The sequence below is a fragment of the Chenopodium quinoa genome, unplaced genomic scaffold, assembly GCF_001683475.1.
Source record: "Chenopodium quinoa cultivar QQ74 unplaced genomic scaffold, ASM168347v1, whole genome shotgun sequence".
Classification (NCBI taxonomy): domain Eukaryota; kingdom Viridiplantae; phylum Streptophyta; class Magnoliopsida; order Caryophyllales; family Amaranthaceae; genus Chenopodium; species Chenopodium quinoa.
In genome coordinates this window covers 4,772,032-4,791,646 of record NW_018744693.1, presented here as the reverse complement: position 1 = coordinate 4,791,646, position 19,615 = coordinate 4,772,032, and the positions used below count along the sequence as shown (strand labels likewise).

At 36.5% G+C, this 19,615-nt stretch overlaps 1 protein-coding gene across 3 annotated transcripts; it reads right to left on the bottom strand.

Moving 5' to 3' along the window:
* Positions 1-3,798: 3,798 nt before the first annotated feature.
* LOC110702643 lies at positions 3,799-8,412 on the bottom strand. Of its 3 annotated transcripts, XR_002507516.1 has the most exons (4): positions 8,134-8,412; positions 6,501-6,796; positions 6,208-6,346; positions 3,846-4,464 (listed from the first exon to the last, which is right to left on the bottom strand). XR_002507516.1 is itself a non-coding variant. In XM_021880391.1 (3 exons), the coding sequence occupies exons 2-3, from the start codon at positions 6,232-6,234 to the stop codon at positions 4,066-4,068; spliced, it is 426 nt and encodes a 141-aa protein (XP_021736083.1). In that variant the 5' UTR covers positions 6,235-6,324; positions 8,134-8,397; the 3' UTR covers positions 3,799-4,065. The 3 variants fall into 3 exon arrangements, 2 of the variants coding, with proteins under 2 accessions (XP_021736083.1, XP_021736082.1); XM_021880391.1 differs by lacking the exon at positions 6,501-6,796 and having other exon boundaries at positions 3,799-4,464; positions 6,208-6,324; positions 8,134-8,397; XM_021880390.1 differs by having other exon boundaries at positions 3,799-4,464; positions 6,208-6,796; positions 8,134-8,396.
* Between the last annotated feature and the right edge of the window lie 11,203 nt (positions 8,413-19,615).

Genomic DNA, 19,615 nt, shown 5'->3' with positions numbered 1-19,615 from the left:
ATTAAAATAGAAATCCTCCCTAGTGGAGTCGCCAAAAAACTGTAGGGAATAATTTCAAGCGTTAATCCCCTAGCTTGAACCCCACTGTGATCATACACTAAAGTACGGTGGCGTCCAAAAGGGAAGAATATAGAGCAAAAAAGTCGCCAACAAGTTTTTTAGGAACTTGTAAACCGTTCATAGGGTGAAGGTAACACCCCTTAACGATCCAAGAGATCGTCAACTCCATAAGGTCTTGAACTAAATAAAGGTTCGGGGATGAAGGTACAAATCCAACCTAAAAGAGATTGAACCTGCCCTAATAATAGGCCCTACTTTATTCTGATCGTATTCATGTGCGCTTTTTGACTAACATGCAATCAATAGGTTTACCCTAAACATGTCTATCTATGTTAATTGAATTTAATGCACAAATAAATCTATTATTGGCGATCACTTGAATTATAATCAAATTAACCCTAAACAAGATTATCAAATATCTTATTAAGCGTGATTACAAGTACAAATTCCCTTTAAACACACATAAAAGGTGTGATCAAGCAATAACAATAAAAATCACGCAACATAATAAATAATCATAATAATCATAATAATTATAATAATCATCTTAGAGCATAATAATAGCAAGATCCTAGGCATGATACTAACAAGATTAATAACAAACCCTAGCATGTCACTAAGCAATAAAAATCAAAGCTTTAACCTTAACATGATACTAATAATCATAAATATTAGGAAGAACATAGGAAGCATCATACTTTTAATCATACTTGATATTAAAATTACCCTAGACATGATACTAGGAATATCATAATAACAATCTAAACATGAACTCTATATCATAACATCAATTAAAAACCATTAAAGTACTTACTTTGATGCCTCGTACCTCTTTCTAATAACAAAATACACACGTTTGACGAGGGGAAAACTAGGTCGTTATCTAATCTTCCCTCGGTCAAACTAAATTTATAAACACTTAACAAACCCTAATACGAGTATAGAGGCAAGTCAAGGGTCGAACCCAAAGGAACGGTAATGTTCAAGCACTTTCAATTATGCGCCTAAGCTAGGTCGAAGACGAAGGTAAGAGAGAATACTAACAACTAACAAAACAAGTAACCAAGGAAATAAAACACTAGGAACGGGGATCAACAAGTAATCATGTCAATTGCAACAACTTGGGAAGAGCATGCCAATCAAAGTTTGTGAGGACTAAATGATAAGAGCAATCAATAGGAATCAAAGAGCTATCTCCTAATTGTTAAGCTAGGGTTCACTATGAATAACAAACTAAGAGAATCACAATCAAAACCAATTGATAATTGCAATTCCTAGATCAATTGTTCATGTCATTAGCAATTACAATGCAATCTAGCATAATTCTCAAGGCCAAATTGAATTACACACATGCAAACCTTCACGAATCACTTTAATCTCAACAATTAATCAACATAATTCCCAAATTAATCACAATTAATCAATCATACAAGTTTCACCCAATTCCTAGCCAAACAACTATTCAAGAATCATCATCTATCAACTAACAACTATGGAAATCAAGAATCAACAAAATACCAAGAACAATTACACTAATCAAGCATCAAACATCAAAATTAAACCAAACAAACATCAAATTAAACAAAGCAATTGAATGAGATAGAGTTTAGAAATGCTCATTGATAATTAAGAAGATCTCCAACACAATTTTCACACTTGCATCTTCAATCTCTCAATCACCATTGAAATTCCTCACTTTCTCTCTCTTAAACTACTCCTAATCTAGCCTAATCTAGAGAGAGAAGCTCTCAACCTAAGAGAGAGAAAACTATTCTAAAACTAAAGAATTACATGAATGAAGAATAAAGGAAAACCAAAAACTATATAAAAAAAAAGGAGAAAAGAAGCTTAAAATCGTAAAAGACCCAGAAACCCGCGCCTGCGGAGAAATCGGTTGCGCCCGCGGAGGGGAACAGACACCCCGATAGCCGTGCCTGCGGCTCACAAGCCCGCGCCCGTGGGGCCAAGGTCCGCGCCCTCGGGGAGCCCTCGGGACAACCGCGGGTGCTTACTGCCCAAATACGGCAGTTTTGGAGCTGCAGCAACCCCGCGCCCGCGAGTACTGTAGCCCGCGCCCGCGGCAGTTTTCCAGGGCCAACTTCAGAAGGCTATCACTTCCAATCTAAGATTTGTATGAAGGCGTGCGACCTATCATTGGAAAGATCCTCAAGTCTAGTTTCCAACCCAACTTAAATCACCCTAATCCGATCTGTAGAACTGGAGATATGACTAAAACAATGCACAAAGGTCCTATTTGATACTTTGCAATCCTTCGTTTTCCTTTGTTTCAAACTCAAATTCAATTCCGAAAAGTGCATATTGATCCTAGTGGGTGCTATTTTCAATTCCCATGCATATAGCCCGCGACGTACCTACAAAACAAGACAAAGAAACGGAGAAGCAAGAGAAGTAGCCGAGAAATGAATAAAATGATAAGAAAGCCATTAAAAGCATGCATTTCTCTAAACTAACACAAAAACACGCGAATCGAGCATTATTCTCTATAAACACGACATAAACGACTACAAAGGAGCATAGAAATATAAATAAAACATAGCCTAAAGGTGCCATAAATGGCACGGATCAACGTTAGTAACTTCAAGGAAAATAATAAACAACAATTAAATTAAATAATGGAAAGAGAGATTTGGGACCAAACCCTCAGAAATTAAACCTTTCACGTCTAGGGCGAAGGAAACTTCGAATATGGCTAGGTGTATCTAAATCTAATGAATGCAAAATTTTGTATTTGAGATAAGCTAGTTTAGAAAAAGAGAGAGAGACAGAGAGAGAGTAATCAAGAGAATCTTGATGAGAGTTGGTGAATGAAAACGGAGTTTTTACGACGTTATTTATAGAGAAAATCAGCCAAAAAGATAAAATATCAAAACAGAGTCTGGCGTACGTAAAAATGAACCAGCGCCAACATCAGCGCCAAGCGCCAAAGCTGGCGCCAGGCACCAAGCGTAGCGCCAGGCGCTACAGCTGGCATTTGGCGCTGATTTAGATTATCACGCGTTCTCTTAAAATCAGATAAAAATTACCGTACAGGAGGATAAAATCGTATTTTCCTCAAAAATGCTCTTTGATTTTAATTAAAACTCTGAAAAGTCAACAAAAGTCAATTTATCAATGCTAATTGAATTAGGAATGAAAAGAACCTTCTAGAAGAATCTAGAAGACCACTACAAGAAAAAGGGTAATTAGCGACAGCCAAAGTAGTCGCAAATCCATTTTTGCGACTACTTTTTTAACAGTCGCAAATTTAGCCACGGATTTGCAATGCCTTTGCAACTACCATTTAGCGACTAACTTTCAAATTTTAGCAACTAAATTATTGCCCGTCGTAATATATTTGCAAGGGATTAGCAACTACAGAGATCAATGTTTTAAGACTACTTTTGCGACGGATTAGCGACTGCAAGACCAAACTTTATCGACTACGAGACTAAATTTTGCGACTACGGAGACTAGTTTTATTGTGACGGATTTGCGACTATTGAGACTAATGTTTTTTGCGGCGGATTAGCAACTACTTACGAGACCAAACTTTTGCGACTACAAAACTAATTATTTGTGACAGATTAGCGACTACTGAGACTAATGTTTTTGCAACTAACCAATTAGTCTCTAAACCAAATTTGCAGTCGCTAAATATTTGCGACTAACTATTAATATTTGAGACCATAATTAAGCGATGACCAATATTAATCACAAAACAAAAAAGGTAACCACGCATAAATTCAAATAACCAAAATGTTAATTTTATTCAAATATCCAAAATATCATCAATTTTGTATCACTGTATTAAAAACAATATTTAACTCATATAACTAATTGTTTCAAAAGTCACCTCCCATATAAAAAAAACTACTTTAAATAAGAACTAATAACAATGTAAAAGACCAGCTGTTCATAAAATTACCACCAAGAAAATAAAATTCACTTAGTTGTATCACGAGAGCGGGTGACTGCAGGCGTAGGAGGCTTATAAGTACGATAATCTTATTTTACAAGTGATGCCATTTCCTTGAATGTTTTTTGCATAGCTAATTTTTCCTTCTTCCATGTAGCTTTTTCAATCTCATGATTTTCGACGAATTCCTTAGCATATTTTAATCTCTCTGACGCTATTTTTTGGCTTTCTTCTACCTTGTTATGGTTTTCTTCCGCCGTCTTCTTTAGTTCTTCAACTGGAGAACTTAATTGAGAAATCATGGAAGGAGTGGAAGATGATGCAGTAGATTGAGAAGTAAGATCGCTCTTGTAATACATTTGTGAAGCACTCCCTAAACCGTAGACTTTTCCTTTCTTTTTCCCACCTAAAACCTCCAAGTAGACTTTGTCGGGGTTTATCTCAATTCCTTTGTTCTTATATTCCTCAAGTTTTTCCATATATTCTCCCTGCATTAATATATGTATTAGTAACTATGATCTCAAATGTTAAAACTTAAATAAACTAAATACATTTAAAAAACAACTATAATAAAAATACAAGCAATGACTCGGGACATCGTCCGGGCCAAAAACTAGTTTGGACTTCTAAAACAAGATTTAATTTAATTGCTTTAGAGCAGCTAATAAAGTATTACCCATCAATGATGCAAGAACATGAATACAAGTACAGTCAGAGTACCTAGACACATCATCAATTTAGTTTAGTTGTATGATTTCACTAAACTAAATTGATAATTTTAGTTATAAGAAAGAATATAGTAAGTCTGGTGATTAATTAGCATGCTGAAGATCTTCAGTTTGATTTCAAGACTCACCAAAAATCTTTAATGCATAGTTGTAATTTGTTGTTGTTGGGATAAGAGTATTTCTGAAGTTCTAACTGGATTTCAATTCTGCCTCTCATTTTGTCAAGTAATTGCAGGATTTCACTAACTAGGTTCATAATTTTGGATATAAGAAAGAACATAGTAAGTCTGGTGATTAATTGGCATGCTAAAGATCTTCAGTTTGATTTTAAGGCTTGCTAAAAAGCTTTAATGTGTAGTAGTAGTTTGCTGTTTTTGGGATAAGAGTAAATCTGAGGTTCTCAGTCTTCTCACTGGATGTCAATTCTACTTCTCATTTTGGCTTGGTATCATTGAGTTGTTTGGCCCGTTTATCTTCTTAGATTATCAATTATTATCTTATACAGTCTTTCATTTTGGACATCAAATCAGTACATAGCAGTAAAACACTTGCCTTTAGATACCATCTGATTTATGTAAAATTCTAATTCCTGCATTATCTTATAGATCTCACGAGGATTGCAATAATTTGCTTAACTTGTTCTGTGTGCAGCAAAAGGTATATGTGCGAGGAGGGAGCAACAAAAAGGGACCAATTGAGCTAGAAGTTTACAATCAAGGCATGTTCAAGACTGAGCTATGCAACAAATGGCAAGAGACTAAGACCTGCCCGTGTTCGATGAGTGTTTCATATGTAATTGAGTTTGGTTACAAAATCTATTTGTGAAAAGTTAGGTGAGGGTCTAAGCAAATAGTATTAATGGCAGTGAGGGTCAAAGCAAATGGTATCAGTGGCACTGTGGCAGTGAGGGTCCAAGCAGGATTTGCATTGAGCATCTAGATCTATAGGCAGGTGGATAAGTGATGATGCAGCTAAGTCAAGTGATGGAATGGTGATGGTGGTGGTTTCCATATTCTGGCACAGGGTGTTTATCGTTGGGTAGTCAAACTCATTTGAGGGTGGGTGGTGATAGTTTGGAAATTCCTGAATGTGAGGATCAGGGGTAAAAGTGTCATTTTAGCTCTTAATAGATGTTCCAGATTACAAAGGTACAACTATTGGGGAAGAGAGGATCAGGGGTATATTTATTATAGTTGTTTTTAAAAAAATAAAAAAATGCAACACTTATAGCAAAATAATTTATGTAAGCAGTTATTAGTAAAAATTTTGATAGAGTCTCCTTTGTAAATTGAAGAATTCCCTCCTATAGGGTATGGCTTCAAAATTAACCTGTTTCAATTCACATTATGCCATACCACATTAATCATCTGATTAATGCCGGCAAATCATTCTCATCCTCCAACTCAATCACACAAACAAATAAACAATCTATAATATTTCCAAACATTAACTACCATATATTTTTTTTTGTAATCTTAGAAAAATATAGAAGTATACTCATACCATGACTTTTTGAGACTTGTCACTCATCAATTAAACTTCATCATTGCCCACACAAACAGAATGAGTGCTCTCATAGACTTCAGCAGCAGTTGGTAAAATTCCATCCTTTTTCTTTGCCTTGTATTAGAAGTTGTTGGCACTAAAAAACAACAAAAAATAGGGGGACATAGACTACAGAGCAATTGTAATAAAGAGCAGTTATAATCATCTCTATTAGTGGCTAAACATTTTCTACTAGCTTCAATCTTATATTAAAAATCATAAGTTTGCTGCTAATAAAATCATACACTTACCAATTTTTTAACCACTTGAGAAGTAGATACACTACCTTGGCGATGGCCAGGGTCAAACTTCTCTAATGTTTGGCCAAATAACCGATTATCTCTTGCTTGGTTAAAACGTTTCACAAAATCAGGATGCTTACGCTTATTTATGAATTCAGCTCGAACAGTGTCAGTCATGAAACTAACTTGCTTATGGAGAGCCATTTTGTAAACTTGGTTCAATGTACCCCTAAGTCGGTCCCCTAATTTTTGTCAAATTCTCTCCTAGCCTTAGCATCGAACTCGGGTCTCCAAGTATATGTACGCTGCACATAATTAGAGACTCAAAGCTAATATTGAAATATGCAACTTCACTAGTTTAAGAGCAATGAATATAAGAGAATGTCTTAAATTCTAAACATATATTAAGGCTTTGAGAAATTCATGACAAAGTAACATTGAAGCAATTAAGCAGGTGATAAACCTAATCCACCTCAACCCCATTCCCTTCCCCCACAAAGATCCTCTTTGACTAAAGACAGTAAATCCTGACATGAAATGTATTCTCATAGAACAAGTGAAATTGATCAGTAAATAAGAAGTTGGGCAGACTTCATTTTTCAGAAGCTTGGGGTATAAATAGACAAATTATTGACTTTAGCCTCGAAAGAAACTACAAAACCACATCAAATTGTTTATATTGTTACCATTATGTGATAGAGACTTCAGTCATTTTTAATCGATAATATAGGGCCAAATCTCCCTATTAGAAAAGTAAGTTCAAAGTCTGGCCAATAAAATCACTCATTAGCAGAACCAAGGAGAAACACATACACATCTTTGATATTGAATTAGAAACGTTTTCCAATTCCATCTGAAACAAATATAAATGATGCACCCATGACATTATTGAGGAAGTAAACAAAATAGTACACATTATAATAACTACAAGAACTTGAATAAAAGAACTGTTTGGGATATATGCCATTGAGGCAACCAAATACCCTTTTAATCACACAGAAGCTGCAAAATGTCATAAAATATACAAGCATGTTTGAAATAGACAATGCTAATCATCAATGACATGATTAGTCAATGTGCCAGCAGTTTAATATGAAGATTTCAAGGTAAATATACAACTAAACATGATCACTTTTTACATTTCCTTTTTATCATTGTCATTTCTATCCTTAATTACAATGTAAAAATGCATATATCCTTCACTTAATTATTCTTTCATTTTCTGAAAATTGTACAGAGAATTCAAACTTATCCAGACCTTGCAAATCTCAGGGCAAATGAAATCAGTCATAAAGAAATTAGTAATAATTAGGGCTTTTTGAATAATAAATCATGTTTGAATGGTTTTACAATAATTGACCTCAAAAATAACCCAAAAATTCGCAATTGGCAGCCAAACAAAATCAATTCAATCAATTCGCAATAAACCAGATTAAATTCAATTCAATCAATTCACAACTCATTCAATTCGCAATTTAATCAATTCGAAATTTATAATCAGTTCGCGATTTGCAAACGAAACTAGACTAAAATTAAAAAAAATTGGGCAAAATACTCATTGATAACCCTAAATTGCAATTAGCAAATTGCAATATGAGAAAGATTGAATGGACGGTAGGAAGAGGAAGCATGCGTAACTAACCGGGGAGGAGATGGATGGCGCAACGGCGACAGATGAGGACGACGATGGTTTGATCTGAAGTTCTGAATTGAACTGTTCTGGCTTTCGTTTTCCCTTCGGTTTTTGTTTCTTTTGGTGAGGATGAAGAGTATCGAGTAGCACGAAAATAAGGAGTGATATAATTTTATGTTTTTTTAGGAAGGAGTGATATAATTGTTTATTGTGTTTTTTTGGCGGCAACAACTCATTATACTACGTAGTACTTGTTTCCTTACTTTTCTACTAAGGGTTTTTATATTTTCGTACCAAAAAAAATAAAAAATAAAAAAAATAACTTATTATATATTAAGGGTTTTAATTCCTTTTTAATAAATTTTTAAAAAAATAAGTAGCAACTACCATGTTAGTTGCAATATTAGTCGCAAATTTTTTAAAAAATTGTTTCAAATTTTTTAGCCTTAGCAACTGCAATTTAGTTGCAAAAAGTTATAGGAATGTTGCAGATTAGCGACTGCATAGCAACTATTACAAAATATGTTGCAAAATTTGCGACAACTCGTTTTTTGCAGACACAAAAATAATTTTTGCAACTAATTATTATGGTAGTCGCAAATATTAGTTGCTAATTAGCGACCGCATAACAACTACTGCAAAATCAGTTGCAAAATTAGTGACTGCTCATCTTTTTTAGCCACAAAATTATTTTTGCGACTAATTATTATGCCAGTCGCAAAAATCAGTTGCTAATTCCCCTTTTTCTTGTAGTGGACTAAAACCATTCCTAATTGCATTAGGAATGATAAATCCATATTAAGCCCTCCCCTAGATCATTGGGCCGCATATAAGGCTCAAACCGGGCCCAGTTTAGTAAATTGGCCATAACTTCCTCAATATTCATCGGAATTGGGCTTATAATATATCGTTGGAAAGCTCCTGTCAAGTCCTATCCAACTACACTACTATAGGACTCATATCATGGACCAACCAAACTGGATTGACTGTTTTCTTAAAATAAGTTTTGCAAAACAGAGAGAAGAGAAAAGAAATTAAAACTATCCGCAACATTAAACTTTCAACACTTTCACTTCATTCGATTATGATTCGACACGAAAGATACTCATCACTGGGTTTGGTTTTGGGGAGACACAAATGGGTGTCAACAAATATCAAGTATGATTGTTATGATGCCTTCTATTTTCTTCCTAATATTTATGATAGTTAGTATCATGGTAGGGTTAAATATTTGATCTTTGATGTTTAGTGACATGCTAGGGTTTGTTATTAATCTTGTTAGTATCATGCCTAGGATCTTGCTATTATTATGCTTTAACATGATTTATGATTATTTTTATGATTTATGATTATGGTTATGAATATTATTATTATTATAATTTTATGAATATAATTATTATTATGATGATTATATATTATGTTGCTTGATTAAATTTATTGTTATTGCTTGATCACATCTTTTTATGCATGTTTAAAGGGAATTTGTACTTGTAATCACGCTTAATAAGATGATTAATAATCTTATTTAGGGTTAATTTGATTATAATTCAAGTGATCGCCAATAATAGTTTATTTGTGCATTAATATTTAACCAACATAGATAAATAGGTTTAAGGTTAATCCTATTGATTGCATGTTAATCAGAAAGTGCACATGAAAACGATCAGAATAAAGTAGAGGTCTATTATTAGGGCAGGTTCAATCTCTTTTAGGTTGGATTTGTACCTTCATCCCCGAACCCTATTTTGGTTCAAGACCTTATTGGAGTTGACGATTTCTTGGATCGTTAAGGGGTGTAACCTTCACCTCGTGAACGGTTTACAAGTTCCTAAAAAACTTGTTGGCGACTCTTTTGCTCTATCTTCTTTCCCATTGGACCCCACCGTACTTTAATGTATGATCACAGTGGGGTTCAAGCTAGAGGTTAATGCTTGAAATATTTCGTACAGTTTTTGGCGACTCCACTGGGGACGATTTATATTTTAATTCCTGAATTTGTTTCGGCAACGATGTAGAATGAGTGGATGAGAGTCGAAAAGTTCTAAGTATTTCATGTGCGTAATTTTGATTAACATTATTGTCATATGCATAAAAAAGATCTCATTGGAAAGACCATCCGTAATGAGTTAAAACATAGGATTTTACACTTAGGAAATTTGAGAAATACCTTTCACAAATAGGACCGAATAACACTGCGCGAAACTAGAAAATTTTATCGAGCACAGAAAGTTACTGAGGCATGTAGGAATTAGCGTCAGCGACCAGAGCATTGGCGCCAGACATTTAACTATAGCGCCAGACGACAGGCTTGTTGCCAGGCGCTACATCTAAAACCTGGCGCCAATCTCTGTTTGCTGGCGCCAAATTCTTCCAATATCGAGCCAGAAATATGCGTTCTAATTTCAACCAGTTTTTCGTATTGTTTGCTCGATCCTACTTCCTGATTGAGTTTTTCTCACTTTTCTGAACCCCATATGTGTTCTACATATAGACATAACCCTCTGGGAATTCATGCTCTATCTACCTGATTGAACGCTCTGAGCAAACAAAGGGTACATCCAAGAATGTTGAATTCACCAAACCATGGAAGCGAGTTTTTTCTAAACTCGCGGTGTCCCATCCACTCGCGCCAACCCTTCACGGTTAGGCTTCCGCGCGGTGCATCCGGACAATTAACCATGGACCCTCTATTGACTAAACCATATCCCGAACTTTAGAGAACTAGAGCCATAGAGAGGTTGCAAACTCATTGCATCATATTGTGCCCACTTAACTAATTGTGCATTATTTGTTGTGCATATACTATGTTTTCTTAACCGTTTGTTTGACTTGTGTTGAGATTAAACAAATTAATGACTTAAAGAACTTTGCCTAATTAATTTGAAAGAATAAAGTCTAATATTTTTTAACCAGAATTGACTTAGTACGACTTTAGGCATACTCTGTTGATTAATAACACCGAAAACAGTTCCAGATTGAAGCTCCAGCATTGGCGCCAAAGTCTGAACTGTAGCGCCACTCTGTGGAGTGTGGCGCCTGACGACAGCTCTGTCTTCTGGCGCTACGCTACACAGTGCGGTGCCAGTCCTGTCGTTTTGACGACATTTCGGATTATTGATCGAGTCATCACCTTGTGTCTAGTTAACCAGTTTGCTAATTAATTCGGTTAATTTTCGCTGTCAATAATACCTTATTAAGTCATTAATCGAGTCTAGTCACATAGTTTAGCCACATGGTCATGACACGAGTCTTAACATGTCACCTACACTCACTAGTCTTGGCACACACTTTGAGTACACATCACCATGACAATGTCTTAGGTCCATGCATGAGTTGGTCTTTCCGTCATTTGAGTTGGGGGTACATTCTATTCCTAATTCTTTATATCCCTCCATCTACATCATTTTCCTTCACATTCTATTCCAATCTTTCTTCACTTCCTCCATCCATTGCATGTTGAATAAAGTTTGAGTCAAATAATTAACAATGAATATCCCCAAATTCCTTTTCCACAGTACTTGGTCGAGGAGAGAAGGGCGATTAATCAAGGACAACACCTTTGTTCAGGTCTCGATTTTTGATAAACCGATTCGTCAAAAGAGGAAAGCTAAAAAAATAATGGCAAGTCAAGAAAAGGTCAATGAACTTAGGAATCAATTGAATGACGTGACTGAGGTGTTAAAGGCTTTAACCCTCAAAATTGATGACCCTGTGAAGCAACAACAAATGAACCTCATGCAAGAAAGCTTGAGCAAGCTATCTAGTGACTATAAACTTCAGGGCATGATTCACAAGGGGTCTCGCTGGACAAGGAACTTCTTCCGCATAAGTTCAACGCCACTGACATCCCTAAATTCAAGGCAACAGATAACCCTTACTTCCATCTAAGAGCTTTTGAAACTATAATGAACATTAAGGGTATCGATAAGAAGATTTTCCCCTCTCTGTTCTCACTATCTCTTGAGACCGTTTGCCAGCAATGGTTCTTTTCTCTCAAGAAAGAGAAAACCTCTTCTTGGGAGTCGATAAAAAACGCTTTCATAGATAGATATAAGTGCAACATCTAAGATGAAACAGATCACAGACAACTTGAGATGTTAAAACAAAAAGAAAACGAAGGGTTCACTTCTTTCTTCATCAAATGGAGGGAAACTTCCGCTAATATGGTCAAGGCTCCTATTGAAAAAGAATTTGTGAGGATGTTTATCAAGAATCTCCAAGGGAAGTATTCAAGGCACTTAAAATACCAACATAACTTGAATACTTTCAAGGCTGTGTATAACATAGGCATTGACATTGAAGATGACCTTCTGAAAGACAATAGAGTGAGAGGAAAGAATAACGACCATCCTTCTTCTTCCTCTCCCATTAATGAGGTACATGCTACCAATACCTCTAAATCACGAATCCAAAGGTCAAAAAGGGTGTTCACTCCACTTGGTATGAGTTATGAAACAGCTTTCGAGAAGCTACATCACAAAGGACTAGTCATGCCCATAGGGCCTATCAAAGATCCAGTTCCAGAAGCCAGGCCACCTAAGTGGGATCCTTATAAGCACTGCAAATATCACAAGGAAAGGGTCACGACACTGAGTGTTGGAAACTCAAAGAAGCTATCCAAGAACTGATCGATAACAATGAAACTTTCGAGATTCTAGCCATCGAAGAAGATCAAGCATCCTTCGATCTATCACTTCTTATCACACCTGTAGGAAAGCCCATGATCGAGACAACTTATATAACCTCTCTCGATGAAGTGGCCATGATTGGGGAGGATGAAAGTCTTTTCTTAGATAATACCAGGGAAGACTCGTCAAATCTAAAAGAGGACGTCCGAAAACTGCAAGATGTCGTTGCCATGCTCTTGAATGTGGTAGAAGGACTAGCAAGGGTGATGATCATCGAACGAAATTCTCGCCAAGGGTTTAATGAGGAATTCAATGCTCCTAAGCCACGGGCAAAATGGACCATTGAAGAATACACACCAATAGGAATGACTCACAACGAAGCTTTTAACTGTCTTCATGATCAAGGTCTTATTCACTCCATTGGTCCCAGCCAAGACCCTCCACATAAAAAATGTTTTCCCAATTGGGATCCAAGTTCCTATTGTCGATACCATAGAGGTCACGGTCACACCACTGAAGTATGTCTCGCCCTCAAAGATCGTGTTCAAGACTTCATTGATTCAAATCTCCTTCATGTTCCTCCGCGCGACAAGAAGGCAAAGATTAGTAACGATAGTAACAGTAGCTGTAAAGGGAAGAAGAACAACTATCCTTCTTCTTTCGAAAACACCTACTCTAGTAACAACGTTGGTACTTTCGACCTTAATGAAATCTTAGCCATGGATAATCGAGGATTTAGAGAGCAACAAAAAAAGGATTTTACCCCTATTGGAATTAGCTACGATGATGCTTTCAATCGACTCCATGCCAAGGGAATCATTACTCCTATTCGACCTCTTCAAGATCCTCCGCTTGAGAAGAGAATGCCTAGTTGGAATCCAAATGTGCGCTGCAAGTACCATCAAGGTAGGGGTTATGCTACTGAGAGCTGTTGGAAGCTAAAGGAGGCTATTCAACATTTGATTGATAATAACAAGCTTCCCATACCTCTAGTTAACAAGAAGAGCGAGTGATGATAAAGCAAACAACAGAGGACAAGAGGCAAGCTTCAACGACGAGATTTCATGACATCTTTTTTTCTTTTTCTTTATTTACCCTTTCCCCAATAAGTCTAGCATAGACACCTTTCTTTTCTCTTAAATTAATTTTATAGATACTTTCTTTTCCCCTTTTAATAAAATTGAGCATTTATTCTCTTGCATATGATCATTTCATTATATTGCATTAAAAAAAAAAATCCATGTCGAACTAAGCACAAGGTATACCAATGATTTGAGGCACCCCTTGTAGCCACATCATATCACCTTTCACCCTTCAAATATACAATCTCTTCTTGATAAACCACTTTAAGCCTCGTCTAACGATAGACCTTTCTTTCTTCAACCTACATCTACCTAACCTTGGGATGGGATAGTGTGCTACTTGTGCAGTTTTCAATATCATAAAAAGCTTGAGTGATTTCAAAAGATCAAAATAAATAAATAAGAAATAGGAAATAATGAAAGTGTACAAAAGGGCAAGTGTTCCAATGTCTTTGAAATAAACATGTCTTTGATATGAACACGTCTCATATTGCGTCTCTTATCGAGTGCTCGGTACCGTGCCTGAGAAACATGAATGCCAATTGAGTGATAGACCGCATGATCGGGATTGCACACACTCATAAAAATAAAATTGATAATAAAGCAAAAAAAAAAAAAAAAAAAAAAAAAAAAAAAAAAAAAAAAAGGAAAGAGATCTAAAAAAGAGTAGAAACTCAAGAATAAAAATATAAAGATTCAAAAGCGAGGTTGCACACCTTGGGGGCTTATCTAGGGTCTTGAGCCTTTATCCCTTTCTTCTTCAACCTTTAGCCTAACCACGTTACAACCCTTCAAAAGACCTTTTTGAGGTATACACACTTGTGCGAGGTTCGGCTAGAGCTACGTTCGGCCTGATTCCTAACGGATACGTAGGCAACCTCACATCAAGGTGCGGCCATAATAAACATGCATTCATATTCACATTCATACACCGTGATCATATCAAGGAATTTCCTATGCTCATCCCTATCTAATTAGAGCTATACTTGGGGGCTTGATCCCTACATCATTAACTTAACTAGCCTAAGAGTCACCACCATTTGACTCTTTAAAAAATAATATATTTCCACACACTTATCCCTTGCGGCCTAACTTTAGTGTCACTTTCACACACTGCACAGATACATGACCAAATATACTTCCCTTAGGAACCCTTTGTCATGGAATCTTAACACACTGTTGAAGCATGCCTTGTCATATCAACACCCCTCATCAATCATTATTGTCATTGCATCACAAAGTATGAAGTGCTTAGCCTCCGTGCCTAAGTTACCCAAATGCTTTCATCATTGAGTCAACAATTGAGATAGCCTAGGACAGGTTAATCCTTGCACCTTGAGAGATAGTATCAAATGACATTTGACTAAGCTCATTCAACATGCACCTTCAAAAACTTCGCTTCTTTCTTTTTCGGGAGAAAGTCGGTACCCTCTATAAAAATGACGGAATTTTTTTGCTTTTTTGGCATTTTCGAGTTGCACGATCACAATACTATGCACACACGGGTCATGAGTCACACGTGTCATTTCACTTAGAGTCGAGTCAACCTCGAGTCAATCACAGCGAGTCAAGTTTATACCTTAAGTCATGTCAAATCAATGAGTCAAGCGACGTTAAACCTTAGGTCAACCCTAAGATGATTAAAGAGATTAGAAAAGTTCTATAGTAAAAAATAAATACAGGTGCAGTAGAATAGGGAAGACCCTACCCCAGCGCCAGACGAAAACATCTAGCGTCTGGCAATAGCTTTTAGCGCCTGGCGCTAGATCACAGCGTCTGGCGACAGAGTCAATTCTTGGCGCCAAAGATATTTCAGCAGCGACAGAGCTCGAAGCCTCTCAGAAAGGTGATTTTGGCCTCATACGACAATTTTGGGTTCCTTGGTACGCCAGTTAGCCCCTATAAGCAATTTGACATGATTAAGTAATCGGTTTGATTACAGTCACAATAAGTGATCAACCTGATGAATGATCGTCTCGCTTAGCTTAAAGCGCCTAAGCGTTGGCTTATCACGGACATAATGGTTCACAAGCAGTAAACCGCCAACATACTGGCATAGCGGAAGCAAAGTTCGAGCGAGCTTTAGAGATCGGCAAGCGTTGGTCTTCGGAAATTTTTCTTCAGAGTATTATTGCAACAAACGTTCAAATATTGAAGCTCTTTTGTTCAGAGACGCGTGGACAATCCTTTCAAGCTCTTTTATTCAGAGACGCGTGGACAATCCTTTCAAGCTCTTTTGTTCAAAGACGCGTGGACAATCCTTTCAAAGCTCTTTTGTTCAGAGACGCGTGGACATATCATCAAGCTCTTTTGTTCAGGGACGCGTGAACATTTCCATCAAGCTCTTTTGCTCTAGAGACACGTGAGAATATTATCAAAGTTCTTTTGTTCAGAGGCGCGTGGGCATCCTATTATCAAGCTCTTTTGCTCCAGAGACGCGTGGACATATCATCAAGCTCTTTTGCTCTAGAGACGCGTGGGCATATCAATCAAAAGCTCTATTGTTCAGAGACGCGTGGACAATCCTTTCAAGCTCTTTTGTTCAGTGACGCGTGGACATATCTTCAAGCTCTTTTGTTTAGAGACACGTGGACATATCATTCAAAGATCCTTTGTTCAGAGACGCGTGGACACATCATTCAGAAGTTCATATTAAAAAAAATAAAGAAGCTCTATTGTTCAGAGACGCGTGGACATATCATCAAGCTATATTGTTTAGAGACGCGTGGACATATCATCAAGCTATTTTGCTCAGAGACACGTGGGTATATAAAAAAAGAAGCTCTTTATTTAGAGGCGCGTGAACATATCCAAAAGAAGCTCTTTGTTCAGAGACGGGTGAACATCAAAACAGCAGGATGACGTTCCCTAGATTGTGGAGAGTTGTCAAAAACAACTGAGGATTGTTTCAAGCGAAGCAATCTTCGATGGTATTCCCTTGGACGTGGAATATTATCAAAGCGGAAGAGAATTGTTTCAAAGCGAAGCAATCTTCGATGGTGTTCCCTTGGACGTGAAATATTATCAAAGCGGAAGAGGATTGTTTCAAAGCGAAGCAATCTTCGATAGTATTCCCTTTGACGTGGAATATTATCAAAGCGGAGGAGGATCGTTTCAAGCGAAGCAGTCTTCAATATTGGAAGCAGTTACAAGCGTAGCGGTTTTCAAGCGGGATGGCATTCTCTTGGCAGGAGGTCATCAAAACAACAGTAAAGCAGCAGCAAATCGGTTCCTTTTAGAGACGTGTGCTCGACGGTGCAAGATACGCGTTTCTTAACTCTTTTATCTGTTTAACTAACGTTAGTTTTGCATGTATTGTCGTTACAAGAGTGATTTAGGATTGCAGAACGCTCTGAATCATTCTCCGTCCCTATCGCTACTTTGACTTTTGTTTTCGAAACTTGCGTTTCTCCAAACTCAGTCAAAGTTGGGGCTTCTGTAGACACCCATTTGTGTCTCCCCAAAACCAAACCCAATGATAAGTACCTTTTACGTCGAATCATAATTGAATGAAATGAAAGTGTGGAAAGTTTAGTGTTGCGGATAGTTTTAATTTCTTTTCTCTTCTCTCTGTTTTTGAAAACTTATTTTAAGAAAACAGGAAATCCAGTTTGGTTGGTCCATGATATGGGTCCAATAGTAGTGTAGTTGGATGGAGCTTGACAAGACCTTTCGAACGATATATTATAAGCCCAATTCCGATGAATATTGAGGAAGTTATGGCCAATTTACTAAGCTGGGCCCGGTTTGAGCCTTATATGCGGCCCAATGATCTAGGGGAGGGCCTAATATAGATTTATCATTCCTAATGCAATTAGGAATGGTTTTAGTCTTCTAGATTCTTTTAGAAGGTTTTTTTCATTCCTAATTCTATTAGCATTGATAAATTGACTTTTGTTGACCTTTTAGAGTTTTAATTAAAATCAAAGAGCATTTTTGAGGAAAAATACGATTTTATCCTCCTGTACGGCTAGGGATGGCAATGGATCTGGACCCGACCCGGATCCGTGGATCTAGATCCGTTTTTCACGGATCTGGGTCTTCAAATTTTGGACCCGACGGATCCGGGTCGGATCCGGGTCCTGCTGACAAAAACGGATCTGGATTTGGGTCTGGGCCCTAGACCCGGATCCAGATCCGTGGACCCGTTTTTTTATTTTTCCTATTAGAAAAAACTAAAATTGTTTGTTTCTTTATTAAAAATGTTGATAATGTTAGTAATGATAAAGATTAACCCTTTCAAGAGATGAATTTTGGATGCTCATATTATATAGCTCATATGAAACATCATATTTATTTTGTTGTTTATAATTGTAATTCAAAATATGAGTGTATAAATAGGTTAATTTTGGGTTGAACTTAATAACCAACAACGTAAGTTTGAAATAATATTTTTGACCCGAACATTACATGCATTTCAAAAAATTAGACAAAATATATTGGACCCGTTTTGGACCCGGATCCATTGGACCTGACGGATCCGGATCCGGTCTTCATTTTCTAGACCCGACATATCCGGGTCAGATCTGGATCCTATATACAAAAACGGATCTGGATCCGGGTCCATCCGGACCCGGTCCAGATCCGACCGTTGCCATCCCTATGTACGGCAATTTCTATCTGATTTTAAGAAAACGCGTCAAAGTCCTAATCAGCGCCAAATGCCAATTGTAGCGCTTGACGCTACGCTTGGCGTCTGGCGCTAGCATTGGCGGTTGGCGCTAATGTTGGTGTCTGGCGCCAATAGCCAGCGTTGGCGCTAACATCGTTTTATCCGCGTCAGAACTCTGTTTTTGATATTTTATATTTTTGGCTGACTTTCTTTATAAATAACGTCGTAAAACTCCGTTTTCAATTATCAATTTTCATCTACAATCCACAATAATTTTCAATCATTAATTCTCACCAACTCTCATCAAGATTTTCTTGATTACTTTCTCTCTCTCTATTTTCTAAACTAGCCTTCTCTCAAATACAAAATTCCGCATTCATTAGATTTAGAAATACCTAGCCATATTCGAAGTTGCCTTCGCCCTAGACGTGAAAGGTTTAATTTCTAAGGGTTTGGTCCCAAATCTCTATTTCAATTATTATTTAATTTAATTGTTTTGCTTATTATTTTCCTTGAAGTTACTAACGTGTGTATTTTGTTATTAGAAAGAGGTACGAGGCATCAAAGTAAGTACTTTAATGGTTTTTATTGATGTTATGATATATAATTCATGCTTAGGTTGTTATTATGATTCCTAGTATCATGTCTAGGGTAAATTTAATATCAAGTATGATTGTTATGATGCCTTCTATTTTCTTCCTAATATTTATGATTGTTAGTATCATGGTAGGGTTAAATATTTGATCTTTGATGTTTAGTGATATGCTAGGGTTTGTTATTAATCTTGTTAGTATCATGCCTAGGATCTTGCTATTATTATGCTTTAACATGATTTATGATTATTTTTATGATTCATGATTATGGTTATGAATATTATTATTATTATAATTTTATGAATATAATTATTATTATGATGATTATATATTATGTTGCTTGATTAAATTTATTGTTATTGCTTGATCACATATTTTTATGCATGTTTAAAGGAAATTTGTACTTGTAATCACGCTTAATAAGATGATTAATAATCTTGTTTAGGGTTAATTTGATTATAATTCAAGTGATCGCCAATAATAGTTTATTGGTGCATTAATATTCAACCAACATAGATAAACAGGTTTATGGTTAATCCTATTGATTGCATGTTAATAAAAAAGCGCACATGAATA

What these genes read in the sequence shown, in the direction of transcription:
- LOC110702643 (XM_021880391.1), bottom strand. Translation starts at nt 6,234, where the DNA reads ATGAGTGACAAGTCTCAAAAAGTCATG. An exon ending in ACAAGTCTCAAAAAGTCATG is followed by an intron (nt 4,465 to 6,207) that starts GTATGAGTATAC and finishes ATATTAATGCAG; the next exon opens with GGAGAATATATGGAAAAACT.